This window comes from Pristiophorus japonicus, chromosome 8, assembly GCF_044704955.1.
Source record: "Pristiophorus japonicus isolate sPriJap1 chromosome 8, sPriJap1.hap1, whole genome shotgun sequence".
Taxonomy (NCBI): Eukaryota; Metazoa; Chordata; class Chondrichthyes; family Pristiophoridae; genus Pristiophorus; species Pristiophorus japonicus.
In genome coordinates this window covers 40,450,613-40,474,152 of record NC_091984.1, presented here as the reverse complement: position 1 = coordinate 40,474,152, position 23,540 = coordinate 40,450,613, and the positions used below count along the sequence as shown (strand labels likewise).

Below are 23,540 nucleotides of genomic sequence, written 5' to 3'. Positions count from 1 at the left end.
CATTTACAGCAATTCGGCCCATTCAGGCCGATTCAGCTTTCCAGCCTAATCCCATTTTCCAGCTCTTGGTCCGTAGTCCTGTAGGTTACGGCACTTCAAGCGCCCATCCAAGTACCCTTTAAATGTGGGGAGGGTTTCTGCCTCTACCACCTTTTCAAACTGTGAGCTCCAGACCCCCACCACTCTCTGGGTGAAAACATTTCCCCTCAAATCCCCTCTAAACCTCCTACCAATTACTTTAGATCTATGCCCTGATTGCTAACCCTTCCTATCCACTCTATCCAGGCCCCTCATAATTTTATACACCTCATTAAGGTCTCCCCTCAGCCTCCTCTGTTCCAAAGAAAACAAACCCAACCTATCCAATCTTTCCTCATAACTAAATTTCTCCAGTGCACGCAACATCCTCGTAAATCTCCTCTGTACCCTCTCTAGTGCAATCACATCTTTCCTGTAATGTGGTGACCAAAACTGCACGCATTACTTTCACTGTGGTCTAACTAGTGTTTTGAACAAAAATGAATCACAACATCTGCTGCTTTCTTTTTTAACAGTGTGAGAAATATAAAGATTTAGATCTTAATTAATAAACAAAATACATTAAATGCTTTAGACTTGCAACTGGGATTTAATGAACATAGTTTAATGGATTCAGCACAACACACATGGCACGATGGTAAAGCAGGCTGTATGTATGTCGTGCACAACAACAAGGACAGACACAGTACAAAGCAGAGGTTACTCAGTCACTCAGTTCTTATTCTTCGCTTTTCTTTCCTTTGCGGCTTTACGTAAAATGCCTGTCTCAAATTGAAATAACTGAAAACTAAATGTTATCATCATGTTTTTCAAAGTAGATACCAATTCTGGCATTCCAGAAATGAGATACTTTTAAAACTACAGGACACCGCTTTTCCTTCTGTAGGCAAGAATGGTATTACAAAATAAAAATCTGCAGGAAAAATTGCAAGTTAAATTGATTCATTTAGTTTATGAGCAAGATGCTATGCTGGAAATGATAGGGTGTGGGATCTTCCAACTTGTTGATCCTTCCCATGACCTAATTTGTCTGAAGCTTGTCATAACCCAATGTTCATCATAGTAGTACGTTCCTATCCACTTACCATGAATCTGCTTATGTCAGCATCCTGTTTATGTTGACAACAAAGTAAAGTCCCAGTCCCTTCTCTGCACTTTATGTCAATGCCATCATGAACTCTAAGCATTGTTGATTTTATTTTTACTGTCCAACAGCATTAAAGGCTGTTTATGACAACAGGCCTTTTTATCTTACATTTTCTGCAATCCACCGAGTTCAGTGACAGTTCTGATTGAAATGTTCCTGGTTCATGGAAGCTGAGCATTGAAGTTCAATTTTTGCACTTCTGGATAAGAATCTGAACTTGATAGCTGCTTAATAGGGGGGGGGGGTCTCAGTTTGTAAGGATGCCTTTTCTCTGCAAAGTGAAAATAGAACTGTTAACTAAACTGGAAAGCACGTTGATGGTGAGTGTCACGGGGGCGGCAGAGCTTACACTCATCTGGTGCAGATAAAGGGCTGGCGTGATATAGACATTCTGCTGCACGCTCACTTGGGGCAAGTAAAAGGCTTTCGTGACACAGCCGCTCTCCACCGCACACAGCAAGGGTTCGCAGAGCTTACAATTCTTACTTTCCAATTCTTAATATCCCAACCTATAAAGTACAGCTATTAACAAGAAAGCTATTTAAAAAGCTTCCAAGTTCTTAGATTTATAGGCCCTGAATTTGCAGTTGGAGGCTTCCCGTTAGGAAACGCCTCCAATCCGCAAATAAAATGCCCGCATACCTGATGGCCCGGGAGGTACGGAGACTCTGAATACCCATGGGTAAAAGCCCACGTATCTCAGGGGCACATGCGGTTTGCAAATGCCTCTGGGATCACGTGGGCCAGCCCAACGAATGAAAAAGGCGGATTCCCATTTATATTTATGGGGTTTACTCAATATTGAATATTGGGAAGACCAAAGCCATTGTTTTCGGTCCCCGCCACAAACTACCTTCCCTAGCCACTGACTCTATCCGCCTCCCCAATTTCTGTCTGAGGTTGAATCAGACTGTTCACAACCTTGGTGTCATTTTTGACCCTGAAATAAGCTTTCGACCACATTATCTGCAGCATAACCAAGACCGCCTTTTTCCACCTCCACAACATCGCCCGTCTCCGCGCTTGCCTCAGCTCATCCGCTGCTGAAGCCCTCATTCATGCCTTTGTTACCTCTAAACTTGACTGTGCCAACATACTTCTGGCTGGCCTTCCACATTCTACCCTACATAACTAGAGGTGATCCAAAACTCGGCTGCCTGTGTCCTAACTTGCACCAAGTCCCGCTCGCCCATCATCCCTGTGCTCGCTGACCTACATTGGCTTCCGGTTATGCAATGCCGCGATTTCAAAATTATCATCCTTATTTTCAAATCCCTCCATGGCCTCGGCCCTCCCAATCTTTGTAATCTCCTCCAATCCCACAAGCCCCCCCCGAATCCCCCGAAATGTCTGCACTCTTCGAATTCTGTCCTCTTGAGCATCCCTGATTATAATCGCTCAAACGATTGGTGGCCGTGCCTTCTGTTGCCTAGGCCCTAAGCTCTCCGCCTCTCTACCTCTTTTTCCTCCTTCAAGACGCTGCTTAAAACATACCTCTTTGACCAAGCTTTTGGTCACCTGCTCTAATTTCTACTTATGTGGCTCGGTGTCAAATTTTTTTAATCTCATGATACTCCTGTGAAACGCCTTGGGATATTTCACTATGTTAAAGGCGCTATATAAATACAAGTTGTTGTTTTTTCCGTATATGCAGAATCCCCATAAGTATGAATAGGAATACCCCCAAAAAATAGATCTACATTTCAAATAAATAAAAAGATATATTTTAAAAATTATTTAAATGGCATTTAATTAAATATTTGAAACAATTTAATTTTTTGAAAAATAAATTTACATATTTTAAAGGGGCAAAAAATTAACTTAACTTATTGCACAGGGATTTTAAATGTATAAATGATTGATAAAACTTTATTTTTATGTTTTTTTAAACTCTTATGCTGGTAAAAGCAGACATAAGAATTTCTTGGGCATTCGCTGTGCAGAAGTTGGGCAAATAGCCCAACTCTCCGCCCGCGAATGCCCCTTTCCCAGGGATGCATGGATCTGTCAAGGAGATTCTTGACAGATCGCAAGTTCCAGGTTTATGCGCATCCGCTTCGTGCGGGAAAACCCAGAACTTGCATGGCTCCTACTGGTGTGCGCGCACCTCATACGCGCCTGTAGGGTGGATCTAAATTTCACAAGTGTGCTTAACGCTGCTTCTTGTTGTAGACCCCATGGCAGCCCTGAGGCAGATGGAGGATTATGGATTGAGAGCATGCTGATAACTATTTTAAATTAACAAATTTACTTTCAAGTAGGTTCAAAATGGATAAGGAGGCAATACTACTGAAACAAAACCATGGAACTGAGTTCTGATGAAGTGCCACACTAGAAACCTAACCTGTTTTTTTATTCTTTTTGGTATGAATCAATCTGCAGTGAATTTAAATAATTTACTATCTTTAAAACCTTAAAACACATAGTTAGAAATATCTGTTGATAATAATGATGGCATGAATAATGTACTTATATGGCATTGCTCTGTTAACCATTCGAACAGACATAGTAACTCATTTCAGACAACAGATTAATGCCTGCCATCAAAATTACAGATAAGCGTCATGATTGTGCCATAAATTTGTCCGCCAATAGTAATTTATAGTTTAGATTATTCTTTTGACCCTGTCAAAAAGGTTTTTTGTTGTACTGGAAATTAAAGTCATTACATGCTGCAATCATGAAAACAAATGTCACGTGCATGAAAGCACAGTTTGCAGGAACAGACTCAGGAAGCTGAACTTTGAGCTTTCAGATGGATTTGACTGGTTGCCTTATCTATGGGGTTTGTAATTTACTATACACTTCGTTTACTATTCATTTTGTTACTCTCGACATCGTCCCATGGATGCTGACCGCTCAAATATGGGTCATCTGCGCTCACTCTCCAGTTATGGAATGGTAATGAATGGACTTCCAGTGAGCCAGTAAACAAACTTAAAACAGCTTTCAAAATTACAAAACATAACTGAGCATTACAATTTACCCATAAACAAGCCAATAGCCTGCATCACAGAATACAGCAGCACACTTTTGCAAAATCCTAAACATGTAAATTTCACTAATATTTTAAAATTAAGTACAACTCATCACATCAATCCTTCTACTTATTTTAGTTCCAATCCCTGGAAATTTCACAGGGACAGTGACAAGAGTGCATCCACATTGGGCATGATCGTCCTCATCTCGAAAAAGCAGCTGTAATTAATCTTGAATCAAATAAACTTTCACATTAGGCTGCTTCAGTATGTTCCTTTAAGAAAAATGAAGCTATTTCAGCAGCTTATTTGTTTAAATAATTTATTTGGAGAGAAACACTACATAAACACACCTGTCGCAGCAACTCAGGAACATGCATTCAAACTTATGCCTTAAGTTTATGCACAATCAACAGTAGTAGAATGTAACATCTGCATTGATTGCTTCTAGCAACTTCCAATGCAGTCACCATTTTTCTTATGAAACTCCCAGAAAATTGTTGCATGAGTTGAAACATCGAATGCTTAAAAAACTGATGGTCGACATGTGTGGCTTTGGGTTTTTCAACGGGGAAAAGATGGGGAATTGTTTTAATTGGAAGGCATGCTGCTCTGAGTTATTTTTGTAGATTTCCGAGTTTTTGGCTCAAGGTGCATAGGATTGCATAGAAATTGCAACATGAAAATGGGGCACCCATGAGGGGCCATCAGCAGCAGCTGAATTGTATTTCACCACAATCTGTAACCTCATGGCCCGGGATATCCCTCACTCTACCATTACCATCAAGTAAGGGGACCAATCCTGGTTCAATGAGGAGTGCAGAAGAGCATACCTGGAGCAGCACCAGGCATAACTAAAAATGAGGTACCAACCTGGGGAAGCTGCAACACAGGACTACATGCATGCAAAAAGCAGTGGAAGCAGCATGCTATAAACAGAGTTAAGCAATTCCATAATCAACGAATCAGATCAAAGTTCTGCAGTCCTGTCACACCCAGTCGTGAATGGAGATGGACAATTAAACAACTAACGGGAGGAGGACGAGGCACCTTGAATAGCCCCATCCTCAATGATGGCGGAGCCCGGCACGCGAGTGCAAAAAACAAGGCTGAAGCGTTTGCAACTATCTTCAGCCAGAAGTGCCGAGTGGATGATCCGTATCGGCCTCCTCCTGAGGTCCGCATTATCACAGAAGCCAGTCTTCAACCAATTTGATTCACTCCACATGATATCAAGAAGCGGCTGAGCGCACTGGATACAGCAAAGGCTATAGGCCCCATCAACATCCCGGCTGTCGTGCTGAAGACTTGTGCTCCAGAACTAGCCGCGCCTCTAGCCAAGCTGTTCCAGTACAGCTACAACACTGGCATCTATCCGACAATGTGAAAAACTGCCCAGGTGTGTCCTGTCCAGAAGAAGCAGGACAAATCTAATCCAGCAAATTACCGCCCCATCAGTCTACTCTCAATCATCAGAAAAGTGATGGAAGGTGTCGTCGACAGTGCTATCAAGTGACACTTACTCACCAATAACCTGCTCACCAATGCTCAGTTTGGGTTATGCCAGGACCACTCGGCTCCAGACCTTATTACAACCTTGGTCCAAATATGGACAAAAGAGCTGAATTCCAGAGGTGATGTGACAGTGACTGCCCTTGACATCAAGGCAGGATTTGACCAAGTGTGGCATCAAGGAGCCCCAGTAAAATTTAAGTCAATGGGAATCAGGGGGAAAACTCTCCACTGGCTGGAGTCATATCTAGCACAAAGGAAGATGGTTGTGGTTGTTGGATTCAATCATCCCAGCCCCAGGACATCATTGCAGGGGTTCCTTAGGGCAGTATCCTAGGCCCAACCATTATCAGCAGCTTCATTAATGACCTTCCCTCCATCATAAGGTGGGGATATTCGCTGATGATTGAACAGTGTTCAGTTCCATTCGCAACTCCTCAGATAATGAAGCAGTCCATGCCTGCATGCAGCAAGTCCTGGACAACATTCAGGCTTGGGCTGTTAATGGCAAGTAATAATCACGCCACACAAGTACCAGGCAATGACCATCTCCAACAAGCGAGAGTCTAACCACTCTCTACAATATTCAACGGCATTACATCACCGAATCTCCCACCATCAACATCCTGGGGGTCACCATTGAGCAGAAACTTAACTGAACCAACTACATAAGTACTGTGGCTACAAGAGTAGGTCAGAGGCTGGGTATTCTGCATGGAGTGTTCACCTCCTGATTTACAAAAACCTTTCCACCATCTACAAGGCACAAGTCAGGACTGTGATGGAATACTCGCCACTTGCCTGGATGAGTGCAGTTCCAACAACACTCAAGAAGCTTGACACCATCCAGAACAAAGCAGCCTGCTTGATTGGCACCCCATCCACCACCTTCAATATTCACTCCCTCCATCACCGGTGCACCATGGCTGCAGTATGTACCATCTATAAGGTGCACTACAGCAACTCGCCAAGGCTTCATCGGCAGCACCTCCCAAACCCGCGGCCTCTACCACCTAGAAGGACAAGGGCAGCAGGCGCAGGGGAGCACCATCACCTCCACGTTCCCCTCCAAGTTACACACCATCCTGATTGGAAATATATCGCCGTTCTTTATTCGTCACTGGGTCAAGGTCCTGGAACTCCCTTCCTAACAGCACGGTAGGAGTACCTTCACCACAAGGACTGCAGCGGTTCAAGACAGCGGCTCACCACCACCTTCTCAAGGGTAATTAAGGATGGGTAATAAATGTTGGCCTTGCTCACATCCCAGAACGAATGTTTAAAAAAAGTTCCTGTTCGTGTTTATTCTCCACGAGCAGTAGTCCTGTTCTCATATCCATTGATTCCCATTTTCTTTAAAACATGTATGAACAGTGTTTCTTCTGCAGTTCCAGAAAAGTTACAGCAACGGAAAGGGATCAGCTGCAAGGAAATTTCCAGCCATGGTCCCTGATTCAATCTGTGCATTCCACAACCACACAACCCTCTATTAAAAAAGTTTCTCCTGCTCTCTGTTGTAAATCTCTTCGATTTAATCTTGTATGAATGTTCCTTTGTTCTAGACCCTGCAACCACTGGAAACAGTCTTTCGACCTACTCTGTCCACCCTTCATTTTAAACACCTTTATCAAATTACCCCTTAATCTCCTATTTTTAAATGAAAAGAGCCACATTTAAAAAAAAAAAAATTCTTCGTATTGGGTTTTCTTCATATTTGGTAGCCTTCTAGTAAATCTGCACAGTACCGAATCTATTGTCTTAATATCCTTTCTATAGTTTGGAGCCCAAACTTGCACAAAGTTCTCCAACAGTGGTTTTACTAGGGTTTTATGTACGCTCACCATTATATATTGGCTGCTATATTCTACACCACTTGCCATATATATTCCATCAGTTTTTTTATAGCCGTACTCACTTGAGGTACTGCTTTGAAATGTTTGTGAACTTGAACCCCAAAATCTTTCTGCTCTTTCACATCACCCAGCTTTCCCCCATTCGATTTTTAACTTTAGCAAACCACTTTTATACCATTGTACCACTTATCAAGATCCCCTTGCAGCTTCCTTTGGCCTTAAGAATTATTTACTATGTTTCCTATTTTATTATCAGCTGTAAATTCGGACACCACTCATCCCAGTGATCTATAATCACTCACCAGACATTTGGACACCATTCACTCAGCCCTACAATCAAAATCATTTATGTATTCAGTGGACAGAAGCAGTCCCAGTTATCCTTTTCCAATCACTCAGACAAACTGTCCTTACCTCCCACTCTCTGTTTCCTCTATTCAAACCAGTTTTTCATCTAATTTGCTACCCTCACCCAAATTCCTTCCCCTTAATCTTCTCCCATAGTCTCCTGTGTGATACAGGTCAACGGTTTTCTGAAAATTTATGTACACCACATTCATTGCATTACAAATAAGCTTCCGGAAATACTAGGGGTTCAAGGGTGTAGCGAAAAAGAGGAACTGAAGGAAATCCTTATTAGTTAGGAAATTGTGTTAGGGAAATTGGTGGGATTGAAGGCCGATAAATCTCCAGGGCCGGATAGTCTGCATCCCAGAGTACTTAAGGAACTGGCCCTAGATATAGTGGATGCATTGGTGATCATTTTCCAACAGTCTATCGACTCTGGATCAGTCCCTATGGACTGGAGGGTAGCTAATGTAACACCACTTTTTAAAAAAGGAGGGAGAGAAAACGGGTAATTATAGACCGGTTAGCCTGACATCAGTAGTGGGGAAAATGTTGGAATCAATCATTAAGGATGAAATAGCAGCGCAGTTGGAAAGCAGTGACAGGATCGGCCCAAGTCAGCATGGATTTATGAAAGGGAAATCATGCTTGACAAATCTTCTAACATTTTTTGAGGATGTAACTAGTAGAGTGGACAAGGGAGAGCCAGTGGCTGTGGTGTATTTGGACTTTCAAAAGGCTTTTGACAAGGTCCCACACACGAGATTGGTGTGCAAAATTAAAGCACATGGTATTGGGGTAATGTACTGATAGAGAACGGGTTGGCAGACAGGAAGCAGCGAGTCAGGATAAACGGGTCCTTTTCAGAATGGCAGGCAGTGACTATTGGGGTGCCGCAGGGCTCAGTGCTCGGACTCCAGCTATTTACAATATACATCAATGATTTAGATGAAGGAATTGAGTGTAATATCTCCAAGTTTGCAGATGACACTTAGCTGGGTGGCGGTGTGAGCTGTGAGGAGGATGCTAAGAGGGTGCAGGGTGACTTGGACAGGTTAGGTGAGTGGGAAAATACATGGCAGATGCAGTATAATGTGGATAAATGTGAGGTTATCCATTTTGGTGGCAAAAACACGAAGGCAGAATATTATTTGAATGGCGGCAGATTAGGAAAAGGGGAGGTGCAACGAGACCTGGGTGTCATGGTACATCAGTCATTGAAAGTTAGCATGCAGGTACAGCAGGCGGTGAAGAAGGCAACTGGTATGTTGGCCTTCATAGCTGGCGGATTTGAGTATAGGAGCAGGGAGGTTTGACTGCAGGTGTACAGGGCCTTGGTGAGGCCTCAACTGGAATATTGTGTTCAGTTTTGGTCTCCTAATCTGAGGATGGACATTCTTGCTATTGAGGGAGTGCAGCAAAGGTTCACCAGACTGATTCCCGGAATGGCAGAACTGACATATGAGGAGAGACTGGATCGACTGGGCCTGTATTCACTGGAGTTTAGAAGGATGAGAGGGAATCTCATAGAAACATATAAAATTGTGACGGGACTGACAGGTTAGATAGGAAGAATGTTCCCGATGTTGGGGAAGTCCAGAACCAGGAGACACAGTCTAAGGATAAGGGGTAAGCCATTTAGGACTGAGATGAGGAGAAACTTTTTCACTCAGAGAGTTGTTGTGGAATTCTCTTCCGCAGAGAGTTGTTGATGCCAGTTCGTTAGATATATTCAAGAGGAAGTTAGATATGGTCCTTATGGCTAAAGGGATCAAGGGGTATGGAGAGAAAGCAGGAAAGGGTTCTGAGGTGAATGATCAGCCATGATCTTACTGAATGGTGGTGCAGGCTCGAAGGGCCGAATGGCCTACTCCTGCACTATTTTCTGTTTCTATGTTTACTCCCCATCCACTAGTTCTGTCACTTCTTCAAAGAACTCTATCAGGTTTGTCGAGCATGATCTTCCTTTCCGAAATCAGTATTTGGCTTCTCTAAGATTACTTATTAATTTCATCGATACAAAAGATTCCAAAATGCTCCCTACCACTTTGTCTCCCTTTTTTGAAAATGAGCATTATACTGGCCACTCTCCAGTCCTCTGGCACACATCTACTAATTGTGTTAATTGTCTGTATGTACTATGCAGGGTGGAGGGCCCGACCTGCGTGGGAACACCAGCGGCAGGTCTGGGTCATAAAAGGAGCGGAGGTGCAGCGGCCCGGGAGCAGTGTGGAGGCATGTCACTTCAGGGAGCAGCGCGAACTTGTGCAGGAGGGCGACGGCAGCGAAGAGTGATGTCATCAAGGTTCCGGTCGGTGATTGGAGCGTGGGCAGATACAGCAGGAGCGGCGAGAGACTGTGGAGGGATGTGATGGGGCCCAGGACAGGCGTGAGTTCGGGGCCAGGGGCAGCACAGGCCAGCCCACACTGTGATGTGTGCGCGCACTAGGCCCGTGCAGCAGAGCAGGTCTCCAGTCATCTTGGATAACATTTGCCTCTGGACCAAGACCTAGTCCTGTCAAGCCCATATGGTGGCTGGTGTGCAACGGCCAACACACGTTAAAAAATCCACGCGCAGACATCTTCCACCCTTCAGGATGTAGTTCAGGATCTGGAATATTAGGTCCTTCATTGAAACACCTGTGAACTCATCCTTTTTTTGGCGTAGAAGCAAGTCATCCTCGTTTCGAGGGACTGCCTATGATGATGATGACTAATAATAGAACTATGAAATATAATTTTAGAGCCTGCACTTTTTCAACCCTCATTTCCCTCAGAATCCTTTGATGTATCCTATCTGATCCTGGGATTTTGTCCTCCTTTAAGCTTAACTAAATTCTCTCAATTTTTTGTACATTAATTATATCTCTCGTCTCGCTTTTAACCAAATCAAGATTGACCTCCTCTATAGTATATTTCACTTTTGTAAACACTGAAGCAAGTACTTGTTAAGTATCCCTGCCAATTTCTGCTTGTCCTCTTATACTAACTCACTCTCCTGTCCTCTCAGGGGTCTCAGCTCACATTTAACTATTCTCTTTTTACTGATATATTTTTAAAATACTGATTTTTTTTTAAATGGCAATTCTCTCTCCTTCTTGCTTTCCTCATCCCTTTCTTAATCTACTTTCTCATATTCTCCACCGTTTTGTTAATCATTCCAAGAGACCCCACATATCATCTTCAATTTTAGTTTATTTTTAATCCCTTCATTTATCCATAGCATTCTGAAACTTGGAACTAATCTTCCTTTTTCAAAATTGTGTGTATGTATATATGTATATTCTGCAACTTTAGATCGAACTGAAAAGCAGAGAAGTTATGTAAAACTTGTATCGAACCTTGGTTAGACCACACTTGGGAGTACTGTACAGTCTGGTCCATATTATAAAAAGGATATAGAGGCATTGGAGAAGATGCAAAAAAGATTCACAAGGGTGGTAGAAGAATTGAGAGGATATACTTATCAGGAAAAGGCTGGTGTTCCTTCCCTTAGAAAAGAGAAGGATGAGGGGTTACCTGATAGAGGTATTTAAGATAATTAAAGGGTTTGATTGGGTGGACATAGAAATTTTTTTTCCACTTGTGGGCGAGTCTAAAACTAGAGGTCATCAACAAATAGGTGGTACCTGAAATTTGCAACATTGTTTTCGGACTCCAAAGGTAAAGGAATCTTTTGGAGATTCATTTCACATTGCAAGTACAACTAAATTTGTGCTTTGAGCAAAGAATTACATGAAACAAACAGCTCAGAAACAGGCCATCTGGACCAACTAGTCCATGTCGGTGTTAATGCTCCACTCAAGCCTCCTCCCATCTCTCCTCATCTAACACAATTAGCATAACCCTCTATTCTCTTCCCCCTCATTTGCTTATCAAGCTTCCCCTTAAATGCATCTATACAATTCGCCTCAACTACTCCATGGTAGCGAATTTCACATTCTCACCACTCTCTGGGTAAACATGTTTCTTCTAATTTCCCCATTTGATTTCTTGGTGAGTATTTTATACTGGTGGCCTCTCATTTTGGTCTTCCCCACAAGTGCAAATAATTAACTTGTAGTGGAAACATAGCTTTAAAAATAACATTACATTTCTTGGCATTAATATTAATATAGCATAGAATGAGCCTCCTTGGAGAGGGTGGGCAAAAGGTTGGAGTCAAGGTGGCTTCAAGAGGATATGCCTAGAAATAGAGATTTGGAAACAAGTCAACTCTTTGTGGCAAATTTAATAGTTTAATACTTGAGTCAAACAGTACACCATGGCATTATTTATGATTGACCAACCAGGCTGGCTCACTAATGGAACCTATCACTGGAGCTGAGATTCATCCCACTCGGCTCCAGATAATACTTAGTCCAAAACCCTAAAACATAAAATGACAATGGGCAGCTTACCAGTAACCTACTGGCAAGCTGCATGGTTTTAGCTGATTAAAATTCAACAGCACTCCCATGCACAATTGGTTCAGGTGGATAGGGTGGTGTCCCAAATTCTCGGCTCTGTCAACCTGCACCCAAACTCTCCGTACTTGGGTAAGTGGGATATGCAAATGTCACTACAGGGAGGGAGCATGCACTCCATATTGGGCATAGATTTCTAAGCAACTTGCATAAAAGACTCAAATATGGTGATGGGTTTCCTTGTGTTTTAACAGTGCTCCAAAAAATTAACTTAATAGGATTTGATTCATCAGTTATCTACCATTTTTCAATTATAGATAAAGTTGCTTCTGGGCAAAGTGTAAGGCAACTAGCCACTGAGCAAGCAGACCATTAATTCCTGGTGTCAAAACTCAATTTAGTCATTACTGATTACCACCATGCATCAGCAAGAAAGGGACAAGCAAAACTCAGCCATACTTCACCATTGCTTAGGCAATTTGCATAGGAAATTTTTCACTTCTGCTAGATACACTCTAATGGACTGTCTGGTAAACAGTCAACTGTAAAAATGGCCAATAACAGTTATTTAAAAAAATATATCAACAGTGATTTGATATATAAACAGTTAGAAAAATAACATGCAATATCAACTGTTTAGCTGCATGTTAAAACACCAACCTCCGCATAAATAACTTGATCAATAAATAGCTGACAGGAAAACATCCTACCTGATCTGAGCTGTTTAATTCGCCCATTGCTGTTGCTGGTGTCCACTGGCAGGAAATCCTTGAACCATGTGATTTCAGGATCTGGGTTCCCACTGGCAGCACAAAGCATTGTAGCTGTGCGGGTCCGTTCCACCACCTTCAGCTGTGGGCCCATATCAATGGTGGGGAATCCATGAGGCAGTTGTTCCTCTGTTAAAACATAAGTGGTAATCAGCATTACAGTTAACCTCAGAAACAACGAGGACATTTTTTTGCAATGTTATCTCTTCTGCCATCCTACACATTTTGGGTAAAAATATTGTTACCTCTCAGGCCCTTATCCTCTGTCCCCTCCCTTCCTCTCCCCTTTTATTTCTCCCCTCTCAAATACTTTGCTCCCTCCTCCACGACCTATCCCAACCCTTCACTACTCTTCCATTGCCCTGCTGTTGTTCCAGGCTTGGGAAAAGCATATGGCTAACCCTTTATGCTTTTCATTCTCAGAAATGCCCATCGAGACTCCCATCACTGCCTCCTTACAACCCAAGTACCCTATCCTCTCTTGCTAACCTTAAAACCCAGCGTGCCAATGGGGCTAATCTCACCAATCAAATCTTCTCACTCACCCACCACTGACCCCCTCGGAATGTCAGCAGATCAACAATTACTGCACCTTTCAACATTTCCCTCCAGAATGTCCATTCACTTGTAAACAAGTCCCTCACCATCTTATTGTGGATGACTGCATTGACATGGCACATGGGTGGTGATAGCTTACACCCCTGACTGAAGCCTCCCTACCTGGCTATCCTTTCCCTCATCTTATTCTGCCCCTAAAGGTCCCTGAAGGTAGCAGGATATGTATATAAGGTAGCTGAGAAGGCATACGGGATACTTTCCTTTATTAGCCGAGGCATAGAATACAAGAACAGGGAGACTATGCTTGAACTGCATAAAACACTAGTTAGGCCACAACCAGAGGACTGCGTAGTTCTGGTCACCACATTTCAGGAAAGATGTGATTGCACTAGAAAGTGTACCCAGGAGATTTATGAGGATGTTGCGAAGACTGGATAATTTAAAAGATGAGGAAAGATTGGATAGGCTGGGATTGTTTTCTTTGGAACAGAGGAGGTTGAGGGGAGATTTAATGAGGAGGCCCCGACCTGCAGGAGAACAACAGCGGCAGGTCAGGGGCCATAAAAGGAGCGGCAAGCAGCGGCCTGGGAGCAGTGAGGAGGCATACCACCTCAGGGAGCAGCACGAGCTGCGATGGCAGCAAAGAGTGACGTCATCAAGGTCCAAGTCGGTGATTGGAGCATGGGCAGATACAGCAGGAGCGACGAGGTCGGGGCGCAGGAGCGGCGAGAGACTGTGGAGGGATGTGATCGGGGCCCAGGAATGACGTGAGTTCTGGGCCAGGGGCAGCACAGGCCAGCCGACACTGCGATATGTGTGCACACTAGGTCTGTGCAGCAGAGCAGGTCTCCAGTCGTCTTGGTTAATCCTTGCCACGGGACCAAGACCTAGCTCTGTCAAGCCCGTGTGGTGGCTGGTGTGCAACGGCCACCACACGTTAAAAAAAATCCATGCACAGGCATCTTCCACCCTTCAGGATGTAGTTCAGGAACTGGAATTTTAGGTCCTTCATTGGAACACCTGTGATCTTATCCTTTTTTTGGAGTGGAAGCAAGTCATCCTCGTTTCAAGGGACCACCTATGATGATGATGATAAAATTATGAGGGGCCTACAGAATGGATAGAAGCACCTATTTCCCTTAGGAGAGAGGTCAATAACCAGGAGGCATAGATTTAAATTAATTGGTAGAAAGATTAGAGGGGAGTGGAGAAGACTGGCGCAGACACGATGGGCCGAATGGCCTTCTATGCCATAAATCTCTATGGTTCTATAAACATGCCCTCCTTGCCAATTTAATTTGCCCAATATGAAGTTTAAAGTCCCCTATAATTATTGCATTATGTTTGTTACAAGCTCCTATTAATTTTTGATTAATACTCTTATGTATTTAACCTTTTGTAACCTGCATGACACCTGACCAGCAGAGAGCCCACCTTTTGGAGTCCCAAGGGATCCCAGCATCCCTTGGGAGCACAGTATATAAGTAGGTCACCCACGAGGTACCTGCACTCCAGAATCTTATTAAAGGAGCTAAGGTCACACTTGTTCATTACACACAGTACTCAGTTTCACCCTTTATTTTGAGCGTATCAATTGGCGACGAGGCAATGAACAACCACGCGAAAATGCAAAGAAAGTGCATCCTGGAGAAGTTCTCAGAAGGGGACGATTGAGAGGCCTTCGTGGAGAGACTCGACCAATACTTTGTGGCCAATGAGCTGGAAGGGGACGAGAACGCTACCAAACGAAGGGCGATCCTCCTAACTGTTTGTGGGGCAACAACCTATGGGCCCTCAAGAAGAATCTCCTGGCCCCGGCAAAACCAACAGAGAAATCCTACGAAGAATTGTGTACGCTGGTCCGGGAGCACCTAAATCATGAGGAAACCGTTTTGATGGCGAGTTATCGGTTTTAAACATGTAAACGATCGGAGGGCCAGGAAGTGGCGAGCTACGTCGCCAAACTAAGGCGCCTCGCAGGACATTGAGAGTTTGAGGGATTCCTGGAACAAATGGTCAGAGACTTTTTTGTACTGGGCATTGGACATGAGACAATCCTTCGCAAACTACTGACTGTAGAAACTCCGAATCTAAGTAAAGCCATAATGATAGCCCAGGTATTTATGTCCACCAGCGACAACACCAAAGATATTTTGCAGAATAAAGAAGTTTCGGCCAATACTGTGCATAAAGTAACATCAGTCTCGAGCAGAAATGTACATGGTAGAACGTACATGCCGGCTGCTGTGGCCCGACCTCAGATAACCCAGAGTCCACCATCAATCGTTAATGCGAGGCAGTTAACACCTTGTTGGCGCTGCAGAACATCGGCCCCATCAATGCCGCTTTAAGCACTATGCATGCAATGGTTGCAGAACAACGGGACACCTCCAACGAACGTGCAGGCGAACTGCAAACGACCACGTTGCATAGGAAGATCGATCTACAGTGGATCAGGCTGAATTGGAGACTCGTACTGAGGAGGCAGAAGTGTACAGGGTACACACGTTCGCTACGAAATGTCCACCAATAATGTTGAAAGTTGAACTGAACAGTATTCCAGTATCTATGGAGCTGGACATGGGGGAAAGTCAGTCCATTATGAGAAAAAAGGCCTTCGACAGGCTGTGAGGCTCAAGCTCAGCCCCATTCACACCAAACTAAGGACTTACAGCAAAGAAGTAATCCCTGTAATTGGCAGTGCAGAAGTCAAAGTCTCCTATGACTCAGCAGTACACGAACTCCCGCTGTAGATTGCACCAAGGGATGGCCCCACGTTGTTTGGCAGAAGCTGGCTGGGAAAAATCTGCTGGAACTGGGATGACATCCGAGCGCTTTCGTCCGTCGACGACACCTCACGTACCCAGGTTCTGAGCAAGTTCTCATCATTGTTCGAGCTAGGCATCGGAAACTTCTCGGGGGCGAAAGTGCAGATCCCATTTGGTTCCTTGTATGCAACCCATCCACCACAAGGCTCGGGCGGTACCGTACATGATGTGTGGAAAAAGTGGAAATTGAGTTGGACAGGCTGCAACGTGAAGGCATCATTGCACCGGTGGAATTCAACGACTGGGCTGGTACTTAAGGAGGACAGTACGGTTAGAATTTGTGGGGACTATAAAGTAACGATTAACCATTTTTCGCTGCAGGACCAGTACCCGTTACCCAAGGCGGACGACCTATTTGCGACCCTGGCTGGAGGGAAGACGTTCATCAAGCTGGACCTGACCTCGGCCTACATGATGCAGGAACTGGAGGAGTCTTCGAAAGGCCTTACCTGCATCAACACGCACAAAGGTCTGTTTATCTACAACCGGTGCCCATTCAGGATTCGGTCGGCCGCAGCGATCTTCCAGCGGAACATGGAGAGCCTGCTAAAGTCAGTTCTTTGCACAGTGGTCTTCCAGGACGATATATTGGGTACAGATCAGGACACGATGGAGCACTTGAAGAATCTGGAGGAGGTTCTTAGTCGGTTGGATCGCGTGGGGCTCAGGTTGAAATGCTCAAAGTGTGTTTTCCTGGCACAGGAATCTTGGGAAGGAGAACCGCAGCAGGCGGCATCAGACCCACTGACGCCAAGACGGAGGCCATCAAGAACGCGCCACGACCATAGAACATGACGGAGCTGCGGTTGTTCCTGGGACTCCTGAACTATTTCGGTAATTTCCTGCCTGGGTTAAGCACCCTGCTAGAACCCCTACATGCGCGACTACGCAAGGGTGACGACTGGATATGGGGTAATTAAGAAAGGCAGAAATTTGTTGTGTTAAAACAAACTGCTTGCCCTGTATAACCCTTGTAAACGATTAGTGCTAGCTTGCGATGCGTCGTCATACGGGGTCAGGTGTGTGCTACAACAGGCTTACGAATCGGGGATTTAGCAACGGGTCGCTTACGCATCCAGGAGTTTGTCCAAGGCCGAAAGGGCCTCCAGCATGGTTGAAAAAGAGGCTCTGGCGTGCATTTACAGGGTAAAAAAAAAATGCACCAGTACTTATTTGGCCTCAAGTTTGAGCTTGAAACTGACCACAAGCCGCTCATATCGCTGTTCTCTGAGCACAAAGGGATTAATACCAATGCCTCTGCCCGCATCCAAAGATGGGCGCTCATGCTGTCGGCATACAATTATATAATCCGCCACAGACTGGGCACAGAGAACTGCGCAGATGCTCTCAGTCGGCTGCCATTTCCCACCACCGGGATGGAAATGGCACAGCCAGCAGACTTGCTCATGGTCATGGAGGCATTCGAGAACGAGAAGTCTCCCGTTACGGCCTGCCATATCAGAACCTGGACCAGCCAGGACCCTTTACTGTCCTTGGTAAAAAAAAACTGTGTCCTCCATGGGAGTTGGTCCGGTGTCCCAGTGGAGATGCAGGAGACGATTAAGCCGTTCCACAGACGCAAAGACGAGTTGTCCCTGCAGGCAGACTGTCTATTGTGGGGCAATTGCGTGGTCTTACCTAAGAAAGGCAGAGACACATTCATATGTGAACTGCAGAGCACCCACCCAGGCATTGTAATGATGAAAGCCACAGCCAGATCCCATGTGTGGTGGCCCGGCATTGACTCAGATTTAGAGTCATGCGTGTGCCAGTGCAACACTTGCTCTCAGCTGAGCAATGCACCCAGAGAGGCACCGCTAAGTTTGTGGTCGTGGCCCTCCAAACTGTGGTCGAGGATCCATGTAGACTATGCGGACCCATTCCTCGGCAAAATGTTTTTAGTTGTCGTGGACGCTTACTCAAAATGAATTGAATGTGCAATAATGTCTGTATGCACGTCCACGGCCACTATTGAAAGCCTACGAGCCATATTTTCCACACACGACTTGCCTGATGTCCTAGTCAGCGACAATGAGCCGTGCTTCACCAGTGCTGAATTCAAGAAATTCATGATCCGCAACAGGATCAAACACGTCACATCTGCCCCGTTCAAGCCCGCATCCAATGGCCAGGCAGAACGGGCAGTTCAGACCATCAAGCAAAGCTTGAAACGTGTGTCGGAAGGCTCCCTCCAGACCTGGTTGTCCCGAGTGCTGCTCAGCTACCATACCAGATCCCACTCACTCACCGGGGTTCCCCCAGCTGAGCTGCTCATGAAAAGGGCGCTTAAAACAAGGCTCTCTCTTGTCCACCCTGATCTCCTTGATCACGTGGCGGGCAAGCGGCATCAACAAAGTGTGTACCATGACCGTGCAAATTTGTCACACGATATTGAGATCAATGATCCTATGTTTGTGCTCAATTATGGACATGGTCCCAAATGGCTCGCTGGCACGGTCACAGCCAAAGAGGGGAGTAGGGTGTTTCAGGTCAAATTGGCCAATGGACAAACACACAGAAAATATTTGGACCAAATCAAACTGTGGTTCACCAACAGCTACGAACAACCCGAAGAGGACACCACCAACTTTGACCCTCCATCACACACACACACACACAGCAACTGATATCATGGTTGACCACGAAACCAAACTCATCATCCCCAGCAGCCCAGCAAGGCCAGCTGTCCAACAGTCCAGTGAAGAACTGACCAACCCACTCACATCCACATTTGTACCGAGACAATCGACAAGGGAGCGTAAAGCCCCAGATCGTCTCACCTTGTAAATAAGTGTCCTGTTGACTTCACGGGGAAGTGATGTTATGTATTTCACCCTTTGTAACCTGCATGACACCTGACCACCAGGATCCCTTGGGAGCACAGTATATAAGCAGGCCACCCACGAGGTACCTGCACTCAAGAATCTTATTAAAGGAGCTAAGGTCACACTTGCTCATCACACACAGTACTCAGTTTCACCCTTTATTTTGAGTGTATCACTCTGTCCAATGGTATAGCTACTGTTAGGGGGCCTATAAAGTCTGTTTTCTGCCCCCCGTTATTTCTTATCTCCACCCATTCGGATTCTACTTTCTGATCTTTTGAGCCAAGATCCTTTCTCACTTGTGTCCGCCTGTCATCCTTAATTATCAGGGCTACTCACCTTGTTCCAGTCTGCCTGTCTTTTCAAAACGTCAAGTACCCTGGAATATTCAGTTCCTAACCCTGGTCACCTTGCGACCATGTCTCTAATGTTGTTATGGATGCTTCGTGCATTCAGGTAAAGAGCTTTTAGTTTAAACTTTTTACCATGATTTCCTGCATTCACCTTATTTGCTGATGCACTATTACCTTTAAATGCTCTGTCCCTTCCTGTCACACACACCGCTTTACCCAATTCACTATACAGGTGTGACGTCCGAAATCCGGAAATCTTGGGACCGACGCCGTTCCGGATTTCAGAACATCTTTGCCTGGGCCAAGGAAGGTAGGTTTTGGCGGGGGGGGGGGTGGGGGGGAGAGCCGGTCGGACCCGATGGGTGGTGGTCGGTCGGGCCGCCCGAGATCGGGGGTGTCGATCGGGCCAAGGCCGAGTGAGGTTGGTCAGGCTGCCGGAGGTTGGGCCGAGGCCAGACCGAGACGGGGGAGTCTGGATTTCGGAACATCTTCCGGTTTCCGGACGACCCCGCCACGGATCGGTCCGGTGTCCGTATTCCAGAAGATTCCGGATTCTGGACGTCGCACCTGTACTGCTCTATTGCCTTGACTTTTCTCTGTCGATCACTAAATTTCCCCTCACCTGCTCGCTTCCTCCCCCTCCCCCATCACACACTTTAGTTTAATGCCCTATCTACAGCCCTAATTATTCAATTTGCCAGGACACTGGTCCCGGTCCATCTCAGTGGAGCCCCTTTCCCCCCAGTACTGATGACAGTGCCCCATGAATCGAAACTCCTGCCCCTGATCTACTGCTCACATCCTATTCTGCACTAAATTCTGCTCATTCTTTGCTTTGTTGACCCACATTGCTTCCAGAACCCGAAGACTTTAATTTAACATTTTCATCCTTGTCTTTTCAGCCCTTAATGGTCTTACCCCTCCCCATCTCTGTAACCTCCTCCAAACGTCCACATTTCTTTGTTCCTCTGACTGTGGCCTTGTTTTCCTCCCCTCCTCCTTTGTCCCACATTGACTACCACACATTAAAAAAAAATTTGTTCCGGGATGTGTGCGTCGCTGGCAAGGCCAGGATTTATTGCCCATCCCTAATTGCCCTCGTGAAGGTGGTGGTGAGCCGTCTTCTTAAACCGCTGCGGTCCTTGTAGGGAAGGTACTCCTACAGTACTGTTAGGGAGGGTGTTCCAGGATTTTTATCCAGCGACAACGAAGCAACAGCAATATATTTCCAAGTCACGATGGTGTATAAATTGGAGAGGAACTTGCAGATGATGGAGGTCAGGCGGCCAGAGGAGGTCCTTGTCCTTCTAGGTGGTAGAGGTTGCACGTTTGGGAGGTGCTGCTGAAGAAGCTGTGACAAGTTGCTGCAGTACATCTTATAGATGGTACACACTGCAGCCACTGTGCGCTGGTGGTGGAGGGAGTGAAGGTGGTGGATGGCTTATCAATCAAGCGGGCTGCTTTGTCCTGGATGGTATCCAACTTCTTGAGTGATGTTGGAGCTGCACTCATCCAGGCAAGTGGACTCCTGACGTGCCTTGTGGAAAGGCTTTGGGGAATCAGGAGGTGAGACACTCGCTGCAGAATACCCAGCCTCTGACCCGCTCTTGTTGCCACAGTGTTTATGTGGCCGGTCCAGTTAAGTTTCTGGTCAATGGGGACTCTCAGGATGTTGATGGTGGGGGATTCAGTGATGGTAATGCTGTTGACTATCAAGTGGAGGTGATTATACTTCTCTCTTGTTGGAGATGGTCATTGCCTGACACTTATGTGGCATGAATGTAGCCTGCCACTGAGGTCATCCAGGTCTTGCTGCCTGCAGGCATGGACTGCTTCATTTTCTGAGGAATTGTGAACGGAACTGAACTCTGTGCAATCATCAGCGAACATCTCCACTTCCGACCTTATGATGGAGGGAAGGTCATTGATGAAGTAACTGAAGTCTAGGCCCCATGCTCTGGAGCTTCCTTCCAAACCTTTCTGTCTCTTCTCCTTTAAGATCCTCCTTGACCAAGCTTTTGGTCAGCCTTTCTAATATCTACCTCTTTGGCTTGTGAGTCTATTTTGTTCTGATTATACCTCTTTGAAGCACCTCAGGATATCTTCCTATGTTAAAGGCACTATATAAATTTAAGCTGCTGTTTTTAATAAAACAAATTCTATATACAGGACTATTACCACCAAACTACAGTAAAGTCTGTTTTTGTTGGTTTGTCGGAATTTCAGTTCAAAATGCCCAAAATGTGACAATTTTAAGCCCAATGTCCCACAACTGCAATAACCTGCACAACTTTGACACACCATTTTACACATTCATTTCACACACACACACCACTGCTGGAACCATCAGATGTTTCTCTTGCAGAAATTTAAGAAAAGATTGGAAGACATTCTGCCCCCCACCCCCCACCCCCATCCCCGACCCTAAATTAAACCTCAAGAAATCATTTCAACAGCTGAAATTAAAATCACTGCAAGTATTTTTCTGCTAAATCATACTCTATTAAGTTCATGTTTGTGTACATACAGATAAATGCATTCAATAATTAAATACTTGTTTTCATACAAAGGAGTTGATAGAGTGGGTACCGCATAATTCTTCATTAAAATCGGTTTAATATCCACAGTGGTTTTCTAAATGGCAGATTTTGCTCATTTGATGATTAACAAAAGCTTAACTCAGATAAGCTATAGAATTTTTCTGTTTGAGCTCAGGAGGCAATACCGAGGTGAAACTGTACACATTCATCTCCCAAATCCTCCAAGGCGCTAATGTTTAACCCCAGGCGAGTGTCTAGGCGTTGCTGATGGTTTGTTAAATCTGCTCAAACCTGCTCACATTCCCACAATGCACTGCTAAGATATTCTGGTCACTGAGTTCTACTCTGCATGCCAGGACCTACTAAGAAACCTAACTTCTAACTTATTAACAAAGTCATTAATCTAGAATGATGAATTTTCCCTTCATTCAGCATGGACACAACAGGTGCTATGTTAACCACATGGAGATCAAGAACCAAGGATAGAGGTTGTGATTGCTTCTTGAAAAATCCATGTAATCATGACAGAACATTTATTAACACATTAAGAATTCCTTAATACACCAGCTCATAATGGTCTCTATACCTAATGCATCATGTACTGTCAACATTTCCAAGAATGTGTGACTACTATAGACCAAACTGACTTGGGAATTTTTTTTTAGAAATATACTAAACACTGAAGATGGCCGACTAGTAACTTCGTAAAGACAGTTATTTCTGCAGCTACACCAATGATTATTCTGTAACTATATGAATGTGTATATATATTATAAAATATTGAAAACATTCAGTATGAGATGCATACATTTTTGAAAAAGTCAGTTAATATAAACTGAATGTCTCCGACAACAAGGAACCAACTCTACATTATTAGATTACATGTAAAAATGTCATTCTTGGAAAGAGGTTTAACCTCCAAAAACAAGAATTCTTGACATCCCAATGAGAAAATTCATCGGTATTAGTTCTTTAAAAGAAAATCTCAAATTTGATAGTCAGGTGACATTGCCCCATTCTGCTGTACAAAAGTCTGATTGTTAAATCAGTAAAGGTGTCTTAGCATAGATTACTGCTCGAGAGATCAACAAAAATGGGTTATACACTGTAATGTATGCACCTGTGAGTATGCTCACAGGTTTGTAGAGCTGTTGCGGAGTGCACTCTACGCGGCAGTCCTCCCCTTATTTATCGGGGACTTGGGGCCTGGAGGATGTTGCACGGAGCAGTTCCGTGCATTAAGTTTTTAAGTCGGTTCACGGGCTCCCAGGCCGCGGTCTGGAAGTGTCCGTGTTCCATGTATATGTTGTATGTATGAGGTTGCAGCCTCTGTTCCATTATTTGAAGGGGCTGCTTCTCAAATTCTGGTTGCACTTCAGTCCC

The 23,540-nt window shown here is 44.7% G+C and overlaps 1 protein-coding gene across 7 annotated transcripts in view; it reads right to left on the bottom strand.

Annotated features, from left to right (window-relative positions):
- ptprfa (protein tyrosine phosphatase receptor type Fa) overlaps nucleotides 1-23,540 on the bottom strand; it is a 589,458-nt gene that overhangs the window by 237,703 nt on the left and 328,215 nt on the right. For all 7 annotated transcript variants that reach the window (XM_070886687.1, XM_070886691.1, XM_070886688.1 and 4 more), the window contains exon 5: nucleotides 12,994-13,182. In XM_070886687.1, coding sequence (XP_070742788.1) covers nucleotides 12,994-13,182 — 189 coding nt within the window. The remainder of the gene's footprint in view (nucleotides 1-12,993; nucleotides 13,183-23,540) is intronic.